General features: G+C 52.8%; 8 protein-coding genes across 8 annotated transcripts; 4 read left to right on the plus strand and 4 right to left on the minus strand.

Moving 5' to 3' along the window:
• Nucleotides 1-1,359: 1,359 nt before the first annotated feature.
• Nucleotides 1,360-3,179, plus strand: N0V96_000142 (uncharacterized protein; the record flags this gene model as incomplete). The annotated part of the gene is made up of 3 exons (XM_053191719.2): nucleotides 1,360-2,588; nucleotides 2,647-2,798; nucleotides 2,884-3,179. 3 exons carry the CDS (start codon nucleotides 1,360-1,362, stop codon nucleotides 3,177-3,179), a joined length of 1,677 nt encoding a protein of 558 aa, XP_053050803.2.
• Nucleotides 3,180-4,492: 1,313 nt separating this feature from the next.
• Nucleotides 4,493-5,890, plus strand: N0V96_000143 (uncharacterized protein; the record flags this gene model as incomplete). The annotated part of the gene is made up of 1 exon (XM_053191718.2): nucleotides 4,493-5,890. One exon carries the CDS (start codon nucleotides 4,493-4,495, stop codon nucleotides 5,888-5,890), a length of 1,398 nt encoding a protein of 465 aa, XP_053050802.2.
• A 390-nt stretch (nucleotides 5,891-6,280) lies between these two features.
• Nucleotides 6,281-7,085, minus strand: FPR2 (Peptidyl-prolyl cis-trans isomerase fpr2; the record flags this gene model as incomplete). The annotated part of the gene is made up of 5 exons (XM_053191717.1): nucleotides 6,281-6,489; nucleotides 6,544-6,617; nucleotides 6,672-6,713; nucleotides 6,783-6,840; nucleotides 6,902-7,085. The coding sequence occupies 5 exons, from the start codon at nucleotides 7,083-7,085 to the stop codon at nucleotides 6,281-6,283; spliced, it is 567 nt and encodes a 188-aa protein (XP_053050801.1).
• Nucleotides 7,086-12,584: 5,499 nt separating this feature from the next.
• N0V96_000145 (uncharacterized protein) lies at nucleotides 12,585-12,869 on the plus strand (the record flags this gene model as incomplete). Its single annotated transcript, XM_053191715.2, has 1 exon — nucleotides 12,585-12,869. One exon carries the CDS (start codon nucleotides 12,585-12,587, stop codon nucleotides 12,867-12,869), a length of 285 nt encoding a protein of 94 aa, XP_053050799.1.
• Nucleotides 12,870-15,023: 2,154 nt separating this feature from the next.
• On the minus strand, nucleotides 15,024-15,727 carry N0V96_000146 (uncharacterized protein; the record flags this gene model as incomplete). The annotated part of the gene is made up of 2 exons (XM_053191714.2): nucleotides 15,024-15,247; nucleotides 15,604-15,727. The coding sequence occupies 2 exons, from the start codon at nucleotides 15,725-15,727 to the stop codon at nucleotides 15,024-15,026; spliced, it is 348 nt and encodes a 115-aa protein (XP_053050798.2).
• Nucleotides 15,728-17,377: 1,650 nt separating this feature from the next.
• On the plus strand, nucleotides 17,378-18,035 carry N0V96_000147 (uncharacterized protein; the record flags this gene model as incomplete). The annotated part of the gene is made up of 2 exons (XM_065755843.1): nucleotides 17,378-17,383; nucleotides 17,625-18,035. The coding sequence occupies 2 exons, from the start codon at nucleotides 17,378-17,380 to the stop codon at nucleotides 18,033-18,035; spliced, it is 417 nt and encodes a 138-aa protein (XP_065615083.1).
• A 1,571-nt stretch (nucleotides 18,036-19,606) lies between these two features.
• N0V96_000148 (uncharacterized protein) lies at nucleotides 19,607-20,615 on the minus strand (the record flags this gene model as incomplete). Its single annotated transcript, XM_065755844.1, has 4 exons — nucleotides 19,607-19,920; nucleotides 19,984-20,026; nucleotides 20,204-20,453; nucleotides 20,515-20,615. 4 exons carry the CDS (start codon nucleotides 20,613-20,615, stop codon nucleotides 19,607-19,609), a joined length of 708 nt encoding a protein of 235 aa, XP_065615084.1.
• A 499-nt stretch (nucleotides 20,616-21,114) lies between these two features.
• On the minus strand, nucleotides 21,115-22,847 carry N0V96_000149 (uncharacterized protein; the record flags this gene model as incomplete). The annotated part of the gene is made up of 2 exons (XM_065755845.1): nucleotides 21,115-22,775; nucleotides 22,844-22,847. 2 exons carry the CDS (start codon nucleotides 22,845-22,847, stop codon nucleotides 21,115-21,117), a joined length of 1,665 nt encoding a protein of 554 aa, XP_065615085.1.
• Nucleotides 22,848-25,139: the final 2,292 nt, after the last annotated feature.

Raw genomic sequence — 25,139 nt, forward strand, 5'->3', positions numbered from 1 at the left:
AACCAACAGAATCCCAGAGTGGGAAGTCTTCTAGAAACACCCGGCACCTCCGTTCCGTGACCGCATCGCCAACTGCGGACGACCGATGCGAGATTTCTCCAACTGCTCCTCCGGAGAGACGTGTACCCCGGCCTATCCGTACCCTTAGGGCTGGCAAACCTGGTTGTGTCAAGCACGCCATTGGGGCGCCTGGCAGTTTGGGAACAAGATGTAAAAGATGAGATGACGGAAGTACAAGAAAAATTGTCTACGAGAATGCGGCGGCCTCGGGCAAGCCGGCCGAAGGGAAAGCTGACAAGAGCCTGGCCGTAGCCAATGTCCGTGGGGTAAAGAGAAGAAATGGCTCTCTGTTTCGTTTCATAGTGCGTCTCCCGAGGCAGCGGTAGGACACTGTCAAGACTGCAGCCGCATCTGCAACTAACGACGGGAACGGGTGTCTGTGTGAAGGTTATGTCTTCCCGTCAGATAGCGTTTCATGACAAGATTCCTCTCCAACAGCAAGTCCGCTCGTTCCGCACGTCGCCTTACGCACCCGCGAATCGTCACAAACATCTTCCACGGGGAAAGCAAAAGCTGGGTGGCCTGTCGCATCATAGCTCTCTTTCGGTAAGTAGCTGACCCAAAACGTCTTCACTACGTCCGCCACGTCAAGTCTGACAGACTTCCGAACCCACGGTCCTTCTCAATAGTTGTCCACTACGGCTCAGACCACTGAGCGCCACTCTTCTACGGACGGCAGCGATCAACGCCGAACGCTTCACAAGCCAGATTGTGAACAGCATTCCCTCTCGAAACAGTGATTCCTCTATTAACAACCTGTCCGTAATGAACTGATGGTCCATTTGGCGAAACACAGTTTCTCATTCTCCGTGGACACCCGCCACTTGCTATGGGGGTCGCCCTACCTGCTGGTTGACCTATTACTCGGACGGGTTCGGACTCCAGTCTCGAGTTGAAGTTCGCTCTCGCGGAGGCATCCCGGGGTGCTGACCCGAATTGGGCCCGGCACGCGCGACGGACGACCGTACCTGGGCATTCTCAACTTCGCGAGCTATGCAACAGAGCTCGCAACGCCGGTGGTGGAACAGCCGTACCAAGCCGTCGGCATCTGACAGTAATCCGTCAAGCATGGTCTGCATTGCAGGCACGGTTCATCGGAGAGCTCATAGAGGCAGTCTGTCACATCATGAAAGGTATTAAATGACCTCTGTTCTCTCGGATCGAATTGGTATAGCTTCCTCATACAATAAGACATCAATTCATCTTGGTCTCCAATCTAGCGATACGTTTGGTGATTTTAAGTGCCCCTATATCAGAGATCGCGTTTAGTCAGCCTCATCCCAGATCAGATTCATCAAGATGGCGCCAATTCCGGAACCCATCGCCCTTCCACCAAACTTCACCAACGAGCTATTCCAGAAGTTCATCATCCGCGCCCAAGAAATCTGCGGCGTCGAAAATGTCCGTGTCATCCCCAAGGACAAGCCCCTAGAGGGCGACTCATACCTCAACCAGCCCAAATCACACGATCACTTCCCTCTCTACGAGAAGACCAAGTTCGTCGCCTCGGCCGTCGTCATGCCCCGCCACGTCCCGGACGTCCAGGCCCTCGTCGCACTCTGCAACGAGCTCGTCATGCCCGTCTGGCCAATCTCCCTCGGCCGAAACTTCGGCTACGGCGGCGCTTCCCCACGCGTTCCCGGTTCCGTGGTCATGGACTTGGGCCACCACATGAACCGCATCCTCGAAGTCAACGTGGAGGGTGCATACGTACTTCTCGAGCCAGGCGTCAGCTTCCGGGATCTGCACGAGCACCTTGAGAAACACAACCTCCGTGAGCACCTGTGGATGTCTGTGCCCGTCGGCCAGGGTTCGGTCCTCGGCAACGCTGTGGAGCGCGGCGTCGGTGCCACGCCGTACGGTGACCATTGGGGCATGCACTGCGGCATGGAGGTCGTTCTGCCGAACGGAAAGCTTGTGCGCACCGGTATGGGTGGCGTCCCGAACCCCAACGCCGACACAAGCCTGAGACCGGATGAGCAGCCCGGCTGTGAGACATGGCAGCTCTTCAACACGGGATACGGGCCTTACAATGATGGCCTCTTCTCTCAGAGCAACCTGGGTATCGTGACAAAGATTGGCATGTGGCTGATGCCCAACCCCGGAGGCTACCAGCCATACGAGATCACCTTCGAGAACGACTCAGATTTGCCAAAGGCTGTTGATATTATCCGTCCGTTGCGGCTGCAAATGGTGTTGCAGAACGTTCCTTTCCTTCGTCACACCTTGTTGAACGCCGCGCATTGCGGTCCCAAATCCAAGTATACGGACAAGCAAGGGCCATTGTCAGAGGAAGAAGTCGACGGAATCGCAAAGAAGCTCGACATGGGTCGGTGGCAGCTTATCGGTGCCGTATACGGACCTAAGCCTGTCCGCGATGTCCTTCTTAGTGTCATCAAGCATGAGTTCCTCTCCATCCCCGGTTCGAGATTCTTCCTGCCAGAGGACCGCGCACGGGAGAGTCCTCTACGCGCTCGCGAGCTGCTTATGCAAGGTATTCCTACGGTAGAGGAATTGAGGTGTCTGAAGTAAGTCTTGATCCCAGATCTTGGCCTAATTCATGTCAATGGCTAACACTGTACCTAGCTGGCTTCCCAACGGTGGTCAACTCCTGTGGGCCCCTATCTCCAAGGTGTCTGGCGAGGACGCAAAGAAGCAGCATGATGTGGCCAAGAAGCTCATTACAGAGTTCGGTTTCGATTACCTCGGGGCCTTTGCCGTCGGCATGCGAGAGTTGCGTAAGTATTCCATCCAGCCGAGGATCTTATAACATTTTCCCATACTCCGAGATGGAGCACAAGTAACTGACTCTGTTTACCTTAGACCACGTAATCGGTATACCTTACCGCCTCGACGTGCCCGACGACGTGGAGCGCATCAGGAAGTTGGCGCACAAGCTCATCAAGGAGACGACAGCGCACGGCTGGGGCCAGTTCCGCGCGCACACGGCGCTCATGGATCCCGTCGCCGACGCCTTCAACTGGAACGATAACGCGCAGATGCAGCTCAACGAGGCGATCAAGAACGCGCTCGACCCCAACGGCATCATCGCGCCCGGCAAGAACGGCGTGTGGCCTGCGAGCTACGAGAAGAAGAAGTGGGTGCTGGACGGCAATTGAGTACCCCAATTGAAGATGCTTTGCGATTTTCTTGAGCTTCCAACGCATCCCACTCCTCCGCCTCCTGCCATTAGGCCGGAACAGTAACTCATAGTATGATGGGGGAGTTGTGGGGATGACGGCTGATCGAATGGTGACGCCGAGATGATGCTACCACTTTCGACCGCACCGCAGAGCGTAGAAGAGGTCCTAAGACTAGGACCGGTACCGGAACCGCGGCAGCTAGTTGAATAGAGTGTGGCGGACCAGATCTTGCATTGGTGGTGCATAGCACGAAATTGTTGCCGGAGTAAGCTAGACTGAGACTAATCGAAGATGGAATTCTTTATGTGCTGTTGTTCCCGCCAGTACCCAACTACGTCCTCGATATTTACTACGAGTACCATGTCATAGAGATTCAACTCATGCACATCATATTTTGATGGTATTTGGAAACTCCAGGTGCAAACAAGCTTCTAGGACAGGGGTCCGGAGCTTACGTTCCGGTAGTTGTATCCGGACATGCTACAGTGATACTCTGGTGTTGCTCAATGTCTCTTTCTTTCAATACAGGTCATTTAAACAAAGATGATTAGCTCATGCCACCCCATAGTTCATCTCATCGATTGACTTCCCGTCTTTCCCACATTACGGATTGCGGGACCACTCTTGGCTTCGTGGTACAAAGAGCCTCATCCGCCTAATGTAAGCGTCATCGGTGCCGGCCGTACCCACTCACGGCCCGGAGTTATTCTCCACGCGGCCCATCCTTGATGTGGTTCGTCCCACCCCGAGCTCACCGGGGACAACTCCGTGAGGTGGTTCTGACGTCTGATTGATGGCAGTAGTGGTTTCTTTTGACTTCAGAGCAAATTTTTTCTCTATGGTAAGCTAGAAGCGAGCCGTTGACACGCGCTGGGCTAGCTGATGTGCAGACTGTGGACTCAGTCAAGCCGGCACCAATCTATTGAATAGAATGGCTGATGACGGCAGGATTACAGCTAACGACTCGATGCCCACGTGTAATTTGCAATTGCCGCCCAAGATCCGGGATTATGGTCCAGAATGATGAGGAATCTCGAAGTCCATGAACTCATCTCTAGAGGCGAACCCTTCACCTAGTCCGGCTTCCGAGTTCGGAACTATGATGGCTCAAGGGTTGTTGTCGATTAGTCTGGCTAGATATGTCGCGGTCATTCAACAATTGGAGTGCCGAGTGCCGAAAAGTGATCCAGATCTTGTATAAGAGCCAGCCCACGATCATTCCAGAATAGAAACCACTACCGGGGCATCTTCAACATCTCGACACGACAGAGATCAGAAGCTCATACACAATGGCACCAAGGAGCATGTTTAGACTGCTCGCCTTGGCCTCCGGCGCATTCGCCGTGCCCTTCGTCTCCGAGCCACAGACTACCGTCACTTCGGAGCCCAAAATCACTCCATCACAAGTCGCAGTCACCAACGTGACCTCTCACGGCCCCTACACGGGTCCATCACCAACCACAACCGGCGCGCTCTCAACCAGCGTCCTAGCCTCCGAGGTTCCGATTCTGCCTCCTCCAGACGATGCCTACGACTACCCGGCGGACGGCAAGCTCCACGGCGACCAGCCCGCGCCGTACACACCTTCGGGTGGCATCGGTACCAACGGTTCGGCCCCAGTCTACCGCGTCCAGAGCGACTTCGACTACCAGTCCCTCGCCCTGGCGCTGTACCAGGAGTACATCGAGCTCGACCTCTTCCACTGGGGCCTTGCCACCTTCTCCGTTGAAGAGTTCGAGGAGCTCGGTCTGAATGCTGAGGACCGCTATCTCCTGCAGTTCATGGCTGAGCAAGAGATTGGCCATGCCACCGTTATCACAAACATGCTTGGTGCACAGGCACCCAAGCAATGCACCTACAACTACCCCGTCACCAATCTCCGGGAGTACATCGACTTCAACCAGAAGCTCACTCGCTGGGGTGAGTCAGGCGTGTACGGCTTCCTGCCGCACCTCAACTCTGGCCCGGCAGCCCAGCTGTTGCTGCAAAGTATCACGACCGAGGCGCGCCAGCAAATGATCTTCCGGCAATTCGAGGGCTTGTTCCCCATGCCGGAGTGGCACATCCCGGGTATCCCGCAGAGTTGGGCCTGGACTCTCCTGGCCCCGTATATCTCTAGCTGCCCGGCGGACCAGACTCGTCTCATCTGGCAAAACTTCCCTGCCTTGCATATTCTAAACCAGCCCAACCCTTACCGCATCAACGGTTCCAATGTCTGGAATGAGACTACCGGCGGCTGGGCGAACACCGCGGCCACGACCAACATTACCGATGCTGAATCCTGTGTCAATGCCACGGATCCCCTCCAGGATTGCAATGCCGCCATCACCCAGAACCGCACCATGCCCCTGTCCTACCCAGGCCGTCAGGTCTTCTTCCAATGGGATGCTCCTGGCCAGGCTGTCGGTCCCAACAACAGCTATATCACTGCCACCAACGTCGTGGAGCCAAAGTTTGCCGCCTGGGTGTCCCAGTTGAACGTTACCTTCTCGCCGCTTATGAACGTTAGCCTCGAGTCTCGTACTGCGTACACTATTCAGCCCAACGTTTCGACATGGGAGCATGATCCTGCCATCAACTCGACCATGTTTGTTGCTCTTACGGACACCGATACGTATGTCACGGCTCACAACTTGACCATGATCAATCCGCATGTTGCCGCGCTTGCTGTATACCAAGCTGGCTGAGGAGGATGATTTGGTGCAAAGTTTATCGAGTAATAATTCTCGGCCTTAGATACTAGCAAGGACATTGTTGTACAATACTTAATAAACCTTCAACGTTAATGATAATTCCAAAAGACTGCCAAATCTGCGTGTGAACTTTATTCGTCCACATGTACATGTTTAGATGTTATATGGGGAAATAGATGTTGATGCTGATTGGCATTCAATTGCTCGCCTAAAATCATGATCGTCTCGTGACGCGTCGTATATATCTCGTCAAATCCAAATGTGCCAGTGAACGCTTTTGCATAACAAAGAGTGCTTCACGTATAGACACCTATTGGACTCTGATTGCCTTTTCTCTACCAGATGCAAATCTACTCGTATAGAACCATGTCGGGGAGGGCTAATCTAGAGCTCGTTGTGCTCCTGGCCGTCGGCGTCAGAGTCGGCGACAATAGTCTTGACGACGTCAGCCGCCTCAGCGACCTTGCTGGCGACCTTCTCGGCAATGCCCTCGGTGGCGGACTCGACAGCCTCGCTGGCAGCCGAGGAGGCCTTGACGATGATCTTCTCGGGCTTGGGAACACCGTCAATGCCAACGAGCTCGGTCTCGAAGACTGGATGCGTCACTGATTAGCGCAGTTTTCACAGAGCAGGCTAATTATTCATACCAAGAGTTGAGCCGCCGGGAATGGGGCCCATGCCGCGGGGTCCGTATCCAAGCTCAGGGGGGATGGTCAGGGTTCTGCGAGGCGTCAGTAACGATTCGTCTCGGGTCATTGAGTGTCCCAATGCTTACCTCTTCTCGCCAATGCACATGTCCAGAAGTCCTTGCTCCCATCTGTACAATCGTTAGCCTCCGTAGTGTCTTCCAATGCTTCCTGAGTCGATCGTTTGTGGGGGAACTGACCCCTTGATGACCTGGCCGCTGCCAATCTTGAAGCTGAAGGGGGTTCCGCGATCGTAGCCTTGAGAATTGAGACGTCAGCTTTGCTCCAAAGAGCTCTCAGCAGGAGCACGGTGACCTACTAGCATCGAATTGCTTGCCGTCGGCCTGCAGAGTACCACGGTAGTGCATGGTGAGTTTGTCGCCATTCTTGGTCTTGCGGTCGCACTCGACCTCCTGAGTGACGTCGATCTTCAGGTCAGCAGCAGCAACGAAGCTGACGGCGCTGGAGGCCAGAAGGCCGAGAGAGAGAAGGAGACCCTGCATTGTGCCTGTTTTGAGAAGGGCGAGGCGAGGATTCGGCGATGAGAATGATGGTAAAGTCGTGAAGGTGGGCGGTCAATTGGTCGGACTGGAGAGGAACAACACAGCTGGCTGGCAACAGGGAAGACAGCTGCAGGGAGGGGCCACCAGACTGCCACACACTGGCCGAAGGTGGGTTGAAGACACGCCGCCTCAACTTCTCTATCCTCCGATTAGCCAATCCCGACAGCCGGAGCTCCAGGTCCGTGTGGCCCGCGTGTGGACCCCTTTTAAGATATTCCGGGGCGGACGATACGTACCTTACCTAATGCCCTAGGTACCTTACCTTACCTTACCTACCTACTGTGTAAGCATCGTCTTATCGATAGCTTGAGCTTGCTTATCGTGGGGATCCACCCCCACCAAGCTCTCCTCCACTCCATAAACACTCAAAGTCCCCAGTCTCCCAGCTGACATTCTTGCGTGACGTCAAGCTACCGAAAGACAATGTCCTTCTCCCATCATCCTTTCCTTGCATGGTGATGATGGTGGATACTCCATGCAGCACGTGAGAGGGCGTCGACAGCCTTGCAAATTCTACGTCAAAGACACGAAATCCGCGTCACCTGAGTCTCCCGGGGTTCCATGACCACGCGCGCCGCCTCGCCTTTCTGGGCCTCGGTTCTTCCACTTCGGTGTCGTCGTCGTTTCTTTTTCTCTTGGGTCTCGGCCTTCTGGTTAGCAGCAATTGGGTGGCAGTGCTGGACGTACCGTTGTCATCATGGCCAAGGCAGAATCCGCTTCAACGACCCAAATCTCGAATACGAGATGTTGCGGTACGGCAATGAGTCAGAGGGCAAATTTTATGGCCGCCTTCCCTTACATCAGTCACCCAAGCGAGTGGCCCTTCATGTTGCCCGGTGTAGGCGACCATAAAGTCCCTTCCCATTACTTGGACTTGCTAATAACCATCATGAACCTGCCGGCAAGGCCAGGGACGAATGTATCGAGGCAGAAAGCTAAATCAGCACTTAGAGGTCCAATCATCATCATAGACTCGCACATCTGTGGACTTCGTTGATTGAAGTATGACTCTACTATCTATAGATGATTCTCATCATTTCCCCGGGAGACCTGGTGACAAGCTGCCCTGTGTTCTAAATCCCTTGCAAGCGTAGCAGCAAAGTCTTCCATGGTAGTACCTCGGACTCTACTACCAATCTTTTCTTCACCGAGGACACTGTCTTCCGCGATATCACGAAACACCCCTGCAGCTCCTTGGAATAAGCCCAGGGCAAACCCACCCTCTTCGGCATGAGTTCGGGCTATCTCCTCCATCTCGAATACCCAGCGGTATGCTTTCGGGGGCGTGACAACGACGCCGCTCTCGGCTAGACGTAAGTGATCTGGGAGACGTAGCTGCAACTCATCTTTGAGAAAGTCGAGCTGGCCGAGTCGTTCCGCTGTGGTAAATCCTTGTGCGGCGACTGCGATGTACCCCTTGAACATGGTTGTGTAACACATCTTGAGTCCGCTGGCAGCTCCCACGTTGATGCCCAAATAACGCATGTTCAGCGCCGCATACAGTCTCGCTCCGTGATAGGGCAGATCAGTGATGTGATGAGGACCGGAAATAGGGATTTGGGGCTGTACCCAACGACCAAGGTTGGGATCAACACCGCTCATAGCCGTCGTAGGTGTGATGCTCTGCAGCCCTACGTCGCTTGGTGGGACGAAGACGGGGGGTTCTCCCAGGATTGAGCCGTCAATGAAGCGAGCGCTGTGCTGAACCGAGGTGAAGAGCTCAGCTATCCCTTGAGCCGTTGATGGTGCAACAGCGTTAAGATCTATGAAGTACAAGGGGCTACACCGCTGCGAACCACGGGTGGCGAGTTCGTGTAAGGCGTCCACTACTCGCTGCGCCGTTTCCAGCGCATCTCTTGGAGGTACAACTGAGAGGATAACCGACGATTTCTCTAATAATTCAACATCGGACGACAGGACTTCCACGTTGGCTTCCTCAGCTCGTCGAATGGTAGCTCGGCTGGTACACGAAGCAACATGGGTCAGACCTGACTGAAATTGGGTTATGTCTCACGAACCTTCTGCCATGTCCGCTTGTGCCAACATCAAATCCATGAGCCTTGAGGAGCTTCGCGATACCCGCTCCCATATCCCCAATAGAGAGTATGCCCACGTAATCTTGCTGCGCTGTTGAGTTCATGGTGAAGTATTATGAGTTCCTTGAGGTGATAAACTTTAGCTCTTAACAGATGGTTTACCGCTCGATACTTAAATATCCCGATTCTCTTCAAGACTTGCTCATTAGACTCTTAACTACGCCAGTTTCTGGCAATGAACGGCTAAATACCTATGCTGCTACGGAAAACTTCGTTCTCGGTTACGATCAAGATTGGCTGACAGCACACTCACGCCCTACTGACGCCCTAATAGTGCCGTCACTCCGTGGAATCCATGTCATTGCTACATGAGACGTATGCTTATCACGTAACCAACTTTCCTCTGCATCGCGTCAGGTGTAGGATGAGAAAGGGACCAGAAGACCATGCTAATTTTAATCGAGTCCTCTCAAGCGTCAACCTCACTTCTAAGGTACCTTAGTCGGTGAGAGTCGGCGAGGCCTTCGAGGAGGTGCTGATGTTAAGATCTAGTGTGGCTGGTACGTTGCGCCTTCAGTGTGGCGTTTGGACTAGCCCAATCGGGCTATGGTTGATGCCCTGCGCATTCCCATCGCAGGTCTGCTGGCGGGTGCCTGGCCCAGGTGCTTTTTCCGTTTCTCTTCCACATGTCAGTCCGTCAGACTACACAGTCATCAAGTAGTTGACGATTAGCCATCCTTCGCCCACATCAAGATGGTACTCGCCTCGTGCTGCGTCCCTGTCAGACTGACAGCTTTCAACTGGTAATTCAGCATCCATACTACTGCAAATGGGGGTACAAACCGGATGAGGATCACAGTCATTCCGCGCAAATGGGTACCTTGCCTATCCGACAGATGCATCGATGCGATATGAGAGACGACGAAAGATGCGCTAAGCAGTAGCTGCGCAGGTAGGCGGCCGGCGTTCGCTTCGCATGATGTTGCTTTTTGCACATTTGAAGGCTGTCGACGCTGGGTAGCAGCAGCAGCAGCAGCAGCAGTTGATTATGTTGTTGCTCCGTCGTCCCGTCTCTGCCAGTCTGACACGACACCGACGCAGCAGAGAAACATCGGACTCACTTGTCGCCCAGCCTCCAGTGGGCGATCAAATCATGCAGCTCGCCCTATTGCCCTGCACACCAAAGGCATGAACACCTCCACTCGGCAGAATGATCACCACCGCTGCATCGCTGCAGACTCCCGCGATCTTCTTCTGGCACTTGTTCTGCAGGCAATTTAGCTACTGCAGCCAGATCGCTACTACTTTCATATCTGACGACTGCTAGGCCACCATTGACCCGATCGAATGGATGCGATGGAGGTCCGTTGGGTCGCAGTCTGCATAGCAGGGGATGCCCCTTGTCCGCCTCCAAAGACATCGGGCTCGACCCGAACTCTCTGGCCCCTTGGAGGCCCAACTCGACCGGCTTCCAGAAACACAGACATTTCTTGTCTCCGGCGGATGGTCCCGGCTGAGTGGAAACCAGAGTGACATGAAAAAAAGGAAGCAAAATTACAATGGCAACCCGAGGATCATCGGGCTATGAGTTGGGCAGCGACAGTCCTCCGTGAGCCAGGGGCTATGCTGGTACTGATACCTTCTTCTCTTGAGACTCGAGCAACAAGAGCACAGAAAAATCTTTTCTTCTTCCTGTGTGTCATTCCAGATTTGGCGACACGGCTGAGGGGTGGCCTCCCAATCTGGCATACACACTCACAGAGTGTCCTGCACGGCGGCGAAGCGCTTACGGGGGCCAACCAAGGCTGGCACTCTCACGAGTCCATGAGGATGGGAGACGACAGCCAAGTTCCTGCAAGGCCTTGGCTGCTCTGGCTCTTTTTTTTTTCTTCTACTTTCGCCGCGAAATCACAGGCTCTGGCCCCCAAAGCTGAGCAGCCACAAGCCCGCAAAAAACGGCTCTTACGCGTCGCCGCTTGGTCATCGACATCAGGCTGGCGCGAATTATGGCATCACTGATCAGTTTTTGAGTCTGGACGTTTCGAAGCTGCGAATGAATGATGACAAACAGTGTCAATGATACGTACGGCGGCTAAGGGTGGACGCAGGTGAAAGCAGGCATAGTACAACATCCAAGCAGGGCGAGACACAGCGGCAGTCCTGTCAATCATCGCCCTGAATCCGCCCTACCTGTGTCGTCCGACCATCCCTCGTCCAATCAACCATGCCGTTTCGCCACCGAGGCATCAAGGGAGGGTTTCCTGGGAGGTACTGCTTCTCCTGATGCTGCGAGTCCTGCTGCTACCAAGCATGGCCCCAAAGGACTTTGGCGTTGTTTGGTCGGTAGTGTGGTAGTCTGGTAGGACTTCATAGACGCACACGTGCTGCATCCTGACGTCCACTCCGGAAAGATGCTCAAGACCCGCCAACCGCACCCTTTTCTGGTTTCCACAGCATCTGCAACATCACAACAGCCCTCTTCCCTGCTTTCCTTGGTAATCCATGGACTTTATTACTTCGGACTAAACTACTCTAGCGTTTGCCGTGCCTAACGTCCCTGCATTCTGAAGGGCCCTGAAATGACAAAGCTGCCCAATGGATTCCCAGTCGCCTTGCGACACAGACAGAACAGGACACACACACACACACACACACACACACACACCTCTGGACACCACAGACTCTCAAGTCTAAACGCACACACCCGGCCCCTTCTTACACTATGGTCAGCCCCAAAGCATCCAGGGCTATCCCCACACTGCCTCACACCTCACACCTGGGCTGGCACCTCTGCTCCGTACTCAAGTCTGCTTTCGAAGCAATGCTTTCCAAGGTCCAAGGTCTTGTCGGGCTGAGGTTGAGTCACTCACTCTTTGCTTCGCCTACACCACACACCACCCAGCAGCGAGACTTTCCACAAGGCATTTCTTCTACTTGGCCCGGTCCAGGTCCCGGCCCATGTCCAGGTACCTCTTGCATGGCCAGGCAGGCCAAACCTTTTGCGGGCCTTTTTTTTCTCTCTCTGTCTCTCTTCTTTCTCTCTGCCGTACCGTACACCTCGGGACCAAGCATGCCCTGCCTACGGCAAGTGCTGATGGCACACGCGTTCGAGTATCCGTACATACAAGTGTACGTACAAAGATAATGGAGGCATCCCAGGTCTGGGTGTGGTGTCTGCAAACACCTCCCATCTATATATCCTGCCATGCCCTCTGCCTCTCTTCCTAGACTTGAACATCTCCTTCACCAAACTCTCAAGTCAAGCACCCGTGAACCAAACTTCACAAAGACCTTAGCAGCTCAACTCTCTTCAACAAGCACATCACCCTTGGAGACCAACCTCCACCTACCACACAACACCACATACATCTCGAAGCCCAACTCGAGTAACACAAAACACACCATGGCCTCCAGATACAGCTCCTCCAAGCCGGTCGTCCACCAGGCCCCGGCCTCCATCAGCAGCGCCTACTCGGCATCAACAGGCTCATACGCCTCATCAAGAGGCTCTTCCACCCCTCGCTCCATCTCTCCCAGCGACGAGGCCTACCTCCGTGTCTACGGCGCGGACCAGCACCGAGCTGCCATCAAGGAGAACAGCGGCGTCACCATCATCAACCGCAAGCAATCCGGCTATGACGCCCACGCTCCATCACCACACTACGGCGGCGGATACTCGCGCCATTAGAGCGAGCGATGCCGATGCGACTCTTGCACTCTTTCAACGACAACACAATCAACTTCACTTTGTAGATGCATAAAGACTGGCGTTATTTGGGGAGGGTTTGGGCATAAGCAACTGGGCGGCTTTCGCACTCCTGTACAGCATATTGTAACACCGTGATTGGCCCGCGGAACAGCATTGGAATTTACGGGATGCATGGATGATAATGGGGACACATGGGAATTTGGTATTGTGGGAACACCCCCAAGGATGGATAGGAGGTTGATACCTTGTATATGTTTGTATGTCGTACCGACGGATGGGACGGGAGCCACTGTCATGTCTAGATTAGATGGGATTCTTTTTGTGTTTTACGGGATAAGGTAACCAACCACTGGATCTGCGACACTTTGGTGCTCGCCTGTAGATCGATGGTATCCTGTCAAATTCTTCAACAAACTGTTACAACTTTTTTGCACATTTACCTCTAGCCTACTTGCCTACCGCCAATGAGTGAGTGACATGCATGTCTCCTATTTCCTTCTCCCCAATCCAACCATAAGCTCGGTGTGCCTGCGTAGTCGTCCCAAACGGGGAATTTGAATTTTCTTCTGTCTCTGCAACCCACCGGTGCGCCCGCCTCATTGTCTCTGAACCCAAAAAGTCAAAACGACGAGGGCTCAAGGGTGTGGGAAAAAAGTGCGGAAAAATACGCAAAGCTTCCACTGGAACCCAAGCATATGATCCATGGACTGAGTCCCTCCCCCCTAAGGAAAAGAAAACGTTTACTTTGAAGAAAGGGGTCCAGTCCAGACTCTGGAGCAATCAAGGCAAGGCAAGCAAAAGTGTCGCTGCATTCACTCCCCCCCCAGACTCCAGACTGGACTTCTTTCAGGGGAAGGGAGCCTACCTACCTCACTGTATACGTCCGAATACTCCGTAGCCAGGCACGCCAGGGTAAGCAAGGTATGTCAAAGTCCCTGATTGATTGTGGTCCCCCCCAGGCCAGCGGCCCAGCGCTGCTGCAACTGCAAGGGGCGGGAGCGACGGCAGGACGGCAGTCCGAGTGCAGAAGAGCGACCATACGCCCATGGAGAAAATACAAAAAAAAAAAAAAAAAAGTTGGAGAAAGAGTGACGGGGCCCCGGGAGACTGGGTGTAGCGTGCGGTACCATAGCAAGCGCAGCTTGGTCCAGTCCAGACTACAACTTCAGACCGGGCAGGCCAGGCTGGCTGGCTGTGGAGGCATTGAATGCAGTGGAGGCAGTGAAACTTGAGACTCTGATGACTTGCGTTGTTTCTACCTCTCTCTCCTGACGGCTGAGCCCCATCTGTCTTTCCTCCCTGTGTCTCTCTCGTGGCAATGACTTGCATGTGTCTTCGTTGACGCGCAGCCTAAGATGTCATGCACCATGAAGCGCGGGATGGGCTGGAATGCGGATTCACCTCGACTACCTACTTTCACTAGTAGTAGAGGGGACTTTGCCCAGGAGTCTAGGATAGAACATGCCCCTGACCATAAGTTGCGAATCTGCCGGTCTGTATGCCTTCTTCAATTTTTTTTTTCAATTTTTTTTTGGTTGCCTTCCAACTTCTCGGCTTGAGTCTGGGGAATAGTTCACATGTTCATTGGGTAGGTACCTGGCTGGGGGAATTATGGAGGAGGGCTCCAGTGCGGCTGTATGGCCATGCCAATACTCCAAGAATAGAAACAGAGGTAATACCCCAAAAAGACCCTTGGATCTGCCACCTCGTGTCCACCGACAAGAGCAGGATTCAATCACGACAAGGCTGCAAGAAACAAGTTGATGATACATGCATGTCATTAATATCTCCGTTTCTGATGGCAATCCAATCCGTGTTTCTGTTTCTTTCTTTTTGGTTTATTTTCGGAAGCTAGAGTTCCAGTTTGACGTGCTATCCACTAAGATGCCCTGACAAGGAAACAACTAAACTTGTTTTTGGCTCTTTTCTGCTGTTCGTAGACTCATTCATGGAAGAGTGTAGATTCTCCATATCATAACCGCGGTACCGAATACCAATCAATAATCCTACATCGTATTTCCGCACTTCCTCAATGTGCATCATCCTCCACCATGTTCGCCTCAAAGTCGTAGTAGCGCGGATGAATGACGAGACGAGGAATCAGATACTGTCGAACGGGACACCCCGACGAACTCACGCGCCACCCTCGCGCTTGGCGTACTCGTCCTCAATGGCCTCGGCATACTTGTCGTCGGCGCTGCGGGGATCCTCCTTCAGCACGCCCTCTTTGATGAGGTCCTCGGGGGCGGGGCGGTGGGAGATCTTGTCGTTGAGGGAGTCTGCACGCATGTGCTTCTCAAGCTCCTTCTGGTGGGCGATCAAGCTAGGTGCGGCGTTGGAGGCGGGCAAGATGTTCTCTGTTGGAAGGTCAGTTAGCATGTTACCATCGTATCAGTGCAAATCCGGGACGAGGCGGCGTAGAGTCTCCGGCTATGTGCAGCAGGTGCATTGAGGGTGGGGTTTTTCTTCCGGACAATTTGAGGTGATCCCGGTTTTGATGATCGGCGGGTGAGGCGGACGGTGGGGCGCGACGGACGGGAAGATGTGGAGGGGGGACGCATCGAATAGGGGAAAGAAAACAGGAAATCGCGACAATAGTGTATACGGGGCAGATTCGAATGGGAGGCGGCGTTGGTTGTGATTGCAGATTCAAATGCACATTGGAGCAGGGATTGGATCATGAGATGGAGATTGTGGGAAGGGATTCACGTACTCTCGACCAACTCGGCGCGATCGGGACGGTGTTGGAGGTGGGCCTCGAGCGAGTTTTTGCGCTCGCCGGCGGGGTGGGTGATGGGTGTCTCGTCGACGACGGACTTGGTGTTCTCGTCAGACATGGTTGATTTGTTGGTGGTGTTGTTGGTCGGCGGGGGATCTGATGGATGGATCTGGTATCTGATGCTCGAACGGGGCGAGCTGTGGTCGGGTTCCGGTGAAGCTGGGGTTTACGGATTCGTCTCGCCTTGTTTTCGTTGCGCAGGGTAAGGAACAAGACAGGATTTGCGATTGTTCCGCCTTGGAATTGGGATGATAAGTGGTAAGCGTAGTAGTCAAACTGCGGTTTTCGCGATGAAGAACGTGGATAGAAGATGGTAGTCTGGACGCGGGAGGGCGGAGTATGGATGGTCGCGGGTAATGGTGTGTTTTGTAGTCTCTCCGATCTTCTGCAGTCTGCGTCTGCACACCTTGAACTTGGAAGAGGGGTTGAACTGGAACAGCAAGGCACGTTCACGTCTGGAATAAGGTGGTCGGATGGATGAGCGTATTGGTTGTGGTTGGGGTTGGGGTTGGGTTGGCACAGTTGGTATGGCAATGACAAAAGATAGGCACATGGGACGGGCACCCAGCACCCAAGGTTGAGACTCAAGAAAGCAGGAGACACCCGCCCTTGTGGCCTGTTGCTCTTGCCGTCTGCTGGTGAGGTGAGGTGAGGTGTGACGAAGCTGAGCTGGGGGGGAGGCAGGCGCGAAAGAGGGGTACCCCGCCCTGTAGCTCGCCCCTCCTGGCTCTTTCCTGGAGCTACAGACCCGCATTTCCCGGGCCATTGCATCACAGGTCGCCTTATGTAGTGTAAGGCGGTACGTACTTTCTCATCGACTCCACCTATTGCCTGAGGACGGGTCCAAAGCTGTCAGGCGCGTGACATGTCACTGGCTGCTCCTCTGAAGCTCTCTCCTTCACATCCATCGGGTGCCCTCTGTAATCTTTTTGCATCTGATGTTGCATTCGGGCTGAAGCTTCAAGCTGCAAGCTCCGTCGCCCAGGAAACTCGGAGACAGCTCATCATTGTTTTCTTCTGTGGCTTTCAAAACAATGACATTCAGCACCAGGTGCATTCCTTACGACCATCCGTATCCGAGATGAGACAGCTGCCACTGCACTCGGCCTGCCAGCCCCTGCTGACTTTGAGGGCTGATGACGTCTAGCGCACGGGAATCCATTCTCACCCCAGTCAGAGCACATTTCGACTAGGCCTCCACGTCCCCTGGACGGAACAGCAGCTTCGGTGATGAGATCATGAGGCCCATCTCGCCCCTTCTCATCTAACCTCGCTCGTCGACTTTGCACGGAGTACGCACTAAACAATACGGGTGCGGATACCTCATCGTCGGAGCGGGCCTGGCCGACGACCGACAGCTGTCCATGTCCAAAGCTGCGCCATAATGGCAGTGAGCCTGCTTGAGACCCCCATCGCTAAACCCAGCCCCAATGTGGCTGCTGCTTCGCCATTTGAACCTCTTGGAGTCGCTACCTTATCTCCGGATTCCCACGTGACTATCTATTGAGCTTGGAGATGTTCAACAACGCCAGAAGAATGCTCAGGGCCAGCCTGATACTATCCCCAGTCAGGCCTGCGCCTGCAATGGTCACATAGCGTTTTTGTCTCTGTCTGAGTAAGAATAAGATGTCCGGATGCTTCGGTGCTGACATGTTAGTCAGGCCAAAGGCCGAGGACGAGCTCACAAAAGTGAGCGCTGTTCAGCACCATGGCGGTATCCAATACCGTATTGGTTCGTCGACGTTGCGTGTGGCGCCGTGTCCGACATGCTGCAGCTGTCTCACCGCCCAAGTGTGCGTATGGATTTTCAGAATCTCTGACTATCGCCATCCGGTAGATGACCTGAGAGCTCGCGAATTCCGGTGTATTTCCTATTGTTCTTCGTTTCTTCACGTCTACGATTGTTAGCCTTAGGCTTTTCGACGATGATGCTGCTAAACGCCAACAGTCTTCAGCTCCATGAGTTCTTCGGCTACAGCATCCCAATCTACGCAATCCTCTCCCACACCTGGGAAGAAGACGAGGTTACACTGCAAGATGTCGCCAATTCTTCTTATGCCCTCAAGAAGGGGTTCGCCAAGGTCCGCGCCTGTTGTGCCCAAGCCCTCCGGGACGGCTTCACCTGGGTCTGGATCGATACGTGCTGTATCGATAAAACCTCGAGTGCCGATCTCTCCGAAGCCATCAATTCCATGTTCCGCTGGTATCAAAACGCGACCGTCTGCTACGTCTACCTGAGCGACCTGCCGGCTCAGAAGCCTGGTCGGCTGGACTACTTGGCATTCAAGTCTCAAGTCTACCAAGTGGTTTACGAGAGGCTGGACCCTCCAAGAGCTACTCGCGCCAAGGCTCATCGAATTCTATGACTGCGACTGGAACGAAGTTGGGACCAAGTCCTCTCTCGAGTACCTCTTACACAACAGGACGGGAATCCGACGTGATGTCCTTTCACACGACACCCCGATACCGTCTTTACCCGTAGCCGAACGCATGTCTTGGGCTTCGACAAGGAAAACAACGCGACAAGAGGACATCGCGTACTGCCTCTTGGGCATATTCAACATTCATATTCCACTTCTGTACGGCGAAGGTGACCGAGCTTTTATCCGCCTTCAGCAAGAAATCATACGCAGTTCGGAGGACATGAGCATTCTCCTCTGGACGCAGAAATACCCTCTAGCAGACCAATCAGGCGTCCTTGCACAAAGTCCTGCCGCTTTCGAAAGAGTTCATCTCTATTTCCCTGGAGACTTACCTGTGCGTGATGCTGAGTTGACTTGGGATCATGTCAAACATCTTGAATACCTCCCCAAAGCCTCGCTCAAGTCTGAAGCCGGGTATTCGACCTTCGGAGACCTAAGAGATAACTCGAAGACGGTGCCTCCTACAGTGACAAGCCGAGGTTTGCACGTTCAGCTGCCAGAAGTCTATGTCTCACCCAACACCATCGGGGCGCGTTATTTATGGACTCGATACCTCCTCACCCTTCCACGCGATGGATGCATCAAAGAATGCTACTTGTGTATCGAAGTCAAGTGCGTCGACCCGGAGAATGGACTATACGTTAGATCCAACACAGGCCGTATCCGCGCTATGCCGATCACGGCTAGGATTTATAATGCGTCTCCTGAGCCGCTGTATCTATCAATGGGGAATTCTTATGGCCTGGTCGGGCCAGAAGTTGGCCGTGAAGGTGCCATCGGACAAGCATCATCCAAGACTTTCAGGATATCCATGGAGGGGAAACACGCAATTGCGCTTCAAGTCCACAAGTCCGACCCCGCGGGCCAAACCTTCAACACCGGCAGTACTAGCCCGCGTCAATGGATCTACTACGTTGAGCAACAAAGTATCACATACATCGTGCTCCGCATCACCGAGACCCTAGACTCCGTTATGAGAACGTTCGTGCGCGACATCGTGGTTGGGGTACGTTTGGAAGCGGATGGCCGGACCATAACATGCAGTCTAGGGACGGATCAGCCACAGATGCTGGAATTTGTCGAGCACAACGCAGTCGTACATGCCGAATCCTGGCGCAAGCTCAAGAACAAGTTTAACGGTACTTCGTGGTCTGATCGGTCTTTTCAGATACTCTCGGGACAGCGCTACATACTCGGGGCAGCAGTCAAACCTAGCGACTCTGGGCCTGTCCTTGTACTTCGAGTTGATGAATGGGACGCATCACTTTGATATCGGGAGGGTGGCACCAAGGCGTAGATTGAACCCCAGAGCTAAGTATCAACCAACGTGGACGACGAGAGCTACGCGTATCCTGTTGCAGAAACTGATTCTTGCTATTGGTTATATCAAGCCCTGTCATGCTGTATGAGTATGCTCTGATGCTTTATACTCTCCTTTGCTGATCCTATTGTGCAGAACTGCCAATATTCCGAGCTCTATTCAGAATGAGCCCATCCTTGTTCATGGGATTCTCTCAACCAGAGCGAACAATATCGTTGGAGAAGCGAAGGCGCTTAGTAGCCGGCGTGCGCGCGGGCGTAGCGATATGCGAGGCAGCAGGCGAGATCAAGTACGACTGCGAGATGCCTTGAGCACCCGGCGTCTGCGGGCCTTGCTGCAACGTGATTCTCTGATTCATGAGAGCCACGGTGTAGTAGTCTCCAGCAATCTCTGCAAGGTAACGAAGAGCGTAGATAGGGCTCTGGAAGGGCTCGGCCCAGTCGACGAAGATGGGGCGACGGAGGTGAGGTGGCAGAGCGGGCTCATAGTCATAGTCATACTGATAGACTGGGTTCCCCATGTTATCGTAGAAGCCTCGCAAGCTGTCCGACGTGGAGTCCTACTTCAAACGCTGGTCGAGCGGCGCCGCGGATGAGTAGATCTTGTCGGGGTTCTTGGATAGTGACATATTGTTAGGGGTGTTTCCTTAAACAAGAGGGGCGGGGGACGGTGACGGTGAAGTTCTTACCTGGGGGATGCCATCAACTAACAAGGGGCTGAGAGGTCCCTGTAAATGAATATCAATATTGCGAGAACGGAAAGCTAGGAAGGGAGGTGTTACATTTCGAACCTGGGTGGCAATGGAATGACTGGCCTCATCCTTCTGGTAGTCCTCCTTGGCCTCGAACTCCATGTTCACCGCCTTGATTGAGTCAATGACTACCTCCGACATATCGGGCTGGGCATCCTGCGGCCGAGTATCGTTCTCAGAGAGGCCATTCGAGGTCATGTCGTGGTCCTGGTCAGGAAGGGTGAGGTCCGTGATCGCCTCGTCGGTCAAGAATTCCATCCAAGAATCATCGTTATCCTGGGAGACAGGTCTATATCGAGTGTTAGCTAGCTCTGCATAGGAGACTTAGCCAATGAGACAATATCGCGTACTCTCCAAGCTGGCTATCGTCGCTGACAATGCTGTAGCCAAAGTTGGTTCGGCCAGGTCGGTAAATGGATCCCGGATCCTGTCGGATAATGATGCTCGCCATCGGAATGGCTGATGATGTGGTGAATGCCGCTGCGGGAGTGAGATGGCGGTTTGGTACTTGGGGAGAATTTTTCCGAAGGGGCCGGGGGGCGGATGACTGTGGAAGGACCGCAGTTGTCGATGTCATGAGGTGTGTTGGAAGGACCGTCGGTGTAGAGATCGCGTGCCTTCCCGCTGTGTAAGCGGTCTGCTTCACCTACCAGACCGGACGGATGGTGAGCAGTAGCGGTGACAGCCCCAGCAATTGAATGCCGAGAGAGTGTATACGATGAGTGTGTTCGATTGCTTCCTCAGGTCCTCCACGATGGCGAGCGCGGCAGCGGTCAGTGGCTCTTGACTGTCAGAATTTCTGGAGTATTCTATGATGTAATCGACGAATATGATGAGATGGATTAAGCAACGGAGAGGTCGTGATGTTGGAGGTTTGTTGGTTCCTCACTCGGAGTAGTCAAGTCATGCATTCAAATTCAATGATAGATTACTCATGCTCCGTCCATCAATCACCACGTGTTTCCAGGAGTGCTGTCTTTGATTCCCTTGTCTGTCTTGATACTTCCAATTACCATGAGTGAGCTACCTTGATCAGACTTTTTCCACCACCAAGAACTGAAGGTTCCAATGAAGCCCGGCCGCTTCGAGTTCACAACGATGTGCATCATGCTCTTGATCCTCTCAACTTTTGCCCTAGAAAGTTCCAGTCTTTGAGCAACACCTAGGACATCTGCTTTTCCACCACCATTGAGATCAATTCTGACTCTGTGATCTGCCCCCGACAGCAACATCGCCACAATCGTGTCTGTCACCTCATCCTCATCAAGGTTCGACTTATCGGCTTGGAGACTGTGGCCGTAGCAGACAGATAGGAAAAGTTGCCAAGGTGTCTTCCCGCCGTACAACTCGATGCTCTGGTTCGGTTCAGCTCCATTTTGTAGCAGAAACTCAACCATGTCTCCGACTGGACCTTCTTGAGTAGGTAGTTCAAGAGGTGTCGCGGTCGTTGGTCGCAAAGCATAGTCCAGCAAGGGTCGGCCAGTCTTCTTATGAACCTGATCTAGATCCATGTTGATCTTGTGCTTCGCATGCAAGGATAGTCTCGCTTTTATGGCAGAGGCGAGAAGGTTATTCTGCCGCTTTTCCTTGAATTTGCCGTTTGGGATATCTCTGAAGTTCGTCCAGTGGACACTCTTGTCTCTGGCATTCAATGTGTTCGTTTGATCCAATGCGTCTAGCCGGTTGAACATATCCTCCAAGTCATCTGATAGATATTGAGGGTTGATATCAGACGTCCCATTGTTGTTGAGATATGCCTGTTGAATCGTGCGAGCATGGTGCATCAACCCATCAGCGAAGAGAAAGACCTCATTGTAATCGACCGCTCCTTCCGCATAGGACACGGTTTTGATGAGAGCCAGCTTGATGCGACATAGTGAAAGTGCCGCGTTGAAGTGTGGAGTCTTTCTTTTCGCCTTTGTTTCCTCGATTACGTCTCGATCAATGAAGAAGTCTCTCACAGTTCGATGCAAGAAGTCGACTTGGTACTGAAGAAATGGTTTCTTGGCCGGATGAAAGGTGACGTAGAGGAGGTCTTTGCCTCTCGCATTGAGCCGCTTCTTCATTCTGTCATGCAGCTTTTCCACATTTTCGGGCAAAATGGAGGCGAACTTCCTTTGCAACGCATAGCTCGCGCTTTCTTCCTCCTGTTCGAGAAATTGAAAGGCTAAAAGCGGCAGCGCTTGACCGGATTTAATCATGATTTTGAAGATGCAAGACGTGCTTTCCCAGTATATCGGCTCTATTGACTCGATCATGTGCTGGAAATACTCTTCCAGGTCAGCTGGAAGCTCGTCAACTCGACTCTGCAATTCTCTGAACGTGTCTCCTTTTGCAAGACCGTTCTTCAGAGACTCCACGACAAGGTATATCCACAGGAACACACCCTGAGCTCTGTTGACAATTGTTTCGGCTACTCGAGAGCAGCGGCCATCTTGTTTTGTAAGGGCCACAAAGTCATCGTTGTTGCACAATGTGTCCGTGACATAGGTGCGGATGTCGTCTCTGGTCAAGTCTTCCATTCGAAGTTGCCATGGCTGGACGCCAAAAGCGTCCAGGAAGGCATCCCATGGGCGGCTCGAAGCACAAATCTTGAAAGAAGGCGAAGATGCTAAGTCTTGCATAACTCGAAGAAGATCCTCAAATGTGTTGTCATACCGCTTTGCTCGATCCGTATACTCATCGAGACCATCGATGAAGAAACAAAATCTCACAGGGAGATCTATCTGAGTAGCGAGTAGTGCAAAAGCGTCTAGAAGCTCCTCCATTCCCCATGATTCCATCAATTCGTGTTGAAGGGCTGATCGGCGCCGACTGCAGACACGGTCGATGAGACTCGGAACCTCCCTCAACACTTCGTACAGTAGTTTCAGGAGCAAGCCACGTTGCGACTTTTGCATGGAGCTACCGGCGTTCCAGAAATAGTGAGATGCTATTACCGTCGTGTAGCCGTTGCCCCAGGCTCCTAATTTCACTCTCGTCGTCGGATGAGTGACGAGAAACTTCATCAAAGTAGACTTGCCACTTCCTGGCTTTCCTCTTATCCAAAAGATCCCCTTCCCTGACTCCAACCATTGGGGAAATAAGGTATCATCATGGCTGAAAACCCAGCCAAACGTCGCTCTGTCTTTCCTTGATTGCTTCCTGCCTCGCCTTGATTTGATCAAATTTCAGACTGCGTAGTATGTTGTGTCTCATTCTCACGTGCTGTTGTTCTTCGTTGAAATCATCGACCTCAGCCCTGAGGAGATCTATCTGGTCTGGAAATCCATTGGGTACAGTCTTCTGTAAGACGTATGTCGTCTTGTCGATTCGCCTGACGATGTCGTCCAGTTTGGCAGTAGCCTTAGCCTCGAGGTTGTTGTTCTGATCTTCTGATCTTCTGAAAATAGACTGAATCTCTTTTTGTGCTGTTCTGCATGATTATTGTTAGTCTCGAACATCCTAGCCGCTGATTGCGATCTCTTACCCTGCAGCATGGGTGAGAAATAGTTGTAATTCTCTGCGGAGACTCCCAAGCCTCAACTCCAACTCGTGCCCGTATTTTATGCTCTTTCAACATACGCCTTAGTGTTTGCTCAAAGCTCTGTAACTTCCTTGCGTATAAGTTTTGTCCCGGAGTTGAATCCACCTTCAATGCGTCGAGGATCTCAATCAAGATAGCAGCATCCTCAGTGCATCTCTGGGCAATGAAACGTAGTATCGGACTTTCCGTTGTCTTCGTTGTATCTGACTCATTGTTCAGGTTAACACCCGCAAGATGTCTCAGACGCCGGGCATCAGCTATCAACGTCTCATCATGAATAGTTAAGCCATCAGCAGACTTGTACCGCTCCAGGGCGCCGCGAACTAGTTCGGCACCAAGCTCAGAAAATTGGAGCAGATTACCAGCCAGCAACATGTATGCAAGCTCAGCGATGATTGCCATTTACAAAGCCATGATTGGGAAGGGGCGGAGGGACAAATCTTCGGCGGGAATGCGGCTGATATATCGTGTCAGGCGAGGCAAACAGCCAAGGCTTTCGGGCTGCAGCCTGCCGCCTCTTCCATGTATCGAGAGACAGATCGCAAATACCAGCCAAATCTCCCCCTATATTCCATCATGAGACTCCCAAACTTTGGCTTGCCTCTGTATCTCGTCTGAATTAATCATTTGGTGCATCAACAAGAATGAGCGACGTGGCTTCCTTAAAGTCGCCAAAGCCTTCTTTACAAAATGCTGGAGGTCACCTATGAAAAAAATACGTGACAGCTCGTCCTTGTTCCCTCCTTCTCTATGTATAGGCCATACCCAATGCCCAAATAGCCCTCTATGCGAAGGCCCAAAGGCAGACCCGGCACCTCGGCGCCGATAACATTCGGGACATTCGAGTTCCAGGGTCCGCAATGGGATAATTAGTGATCTATCTTCAGCTGGTTAGTCTTTTTTTCCAATGGATTAGTATAATGCTGATACGTTAGGCCATGGAAGAGGGCACATTTTTCAACGAGGATCGGAATCTCAGTGGCGAGCTTGAAAGTATTCCCTTCACAGAAGACCACCGAAGCTGGGTGCGATGGCCTAGTGTGCTCTTCACCAACTTTGTTGTCAAGCCTTTTGGGACATTGTCTTGGGCACTCGGACCCCTCATGAGCTACATCGCCGCAATATGCTTGTTTGCGTGGTGACTTTACTTCATATCCATTATACTTCCAGGGGACTTCCTTTTCGAGGTCTTCATGGTAGTCCATTTGTTTGGAGCAGCAGTTTCAGCGGTTGTCTGGATGTGGGATGGGGGGATAATTCAACATTATCTCGCTCTTCCAGACACCGCAAATGCTAGTGCCATGTTCGCACTTACACACTTTTGGCTTGTAATACCATGGCTCGGGGAATGGTTTAACAGGCGGATCGAAAAAGTGCGCCAACAACAGCATTCTCGGATGAGGTCCTAGATATTTCTGAACTTCATGTTAGCAAACACGGAGCGCCTTT

This window comes from Colletotrichum fioriniae, assembly GCF_027942845.1.
Source record: "Colletotrichum fioriniae strain IMI 355084 chromosome Unknown scaffold_1, whole genome shotgun sequence".
In the NCBI taxonomy this organism is placed as follows: domain Eukaryota; kingdom Fungi; phylum Ascomycota; class Sordariomycetes; order Glomerellales; family Glomerellaceae; genus Colletotrichum; species Colletotrichum fioriniae.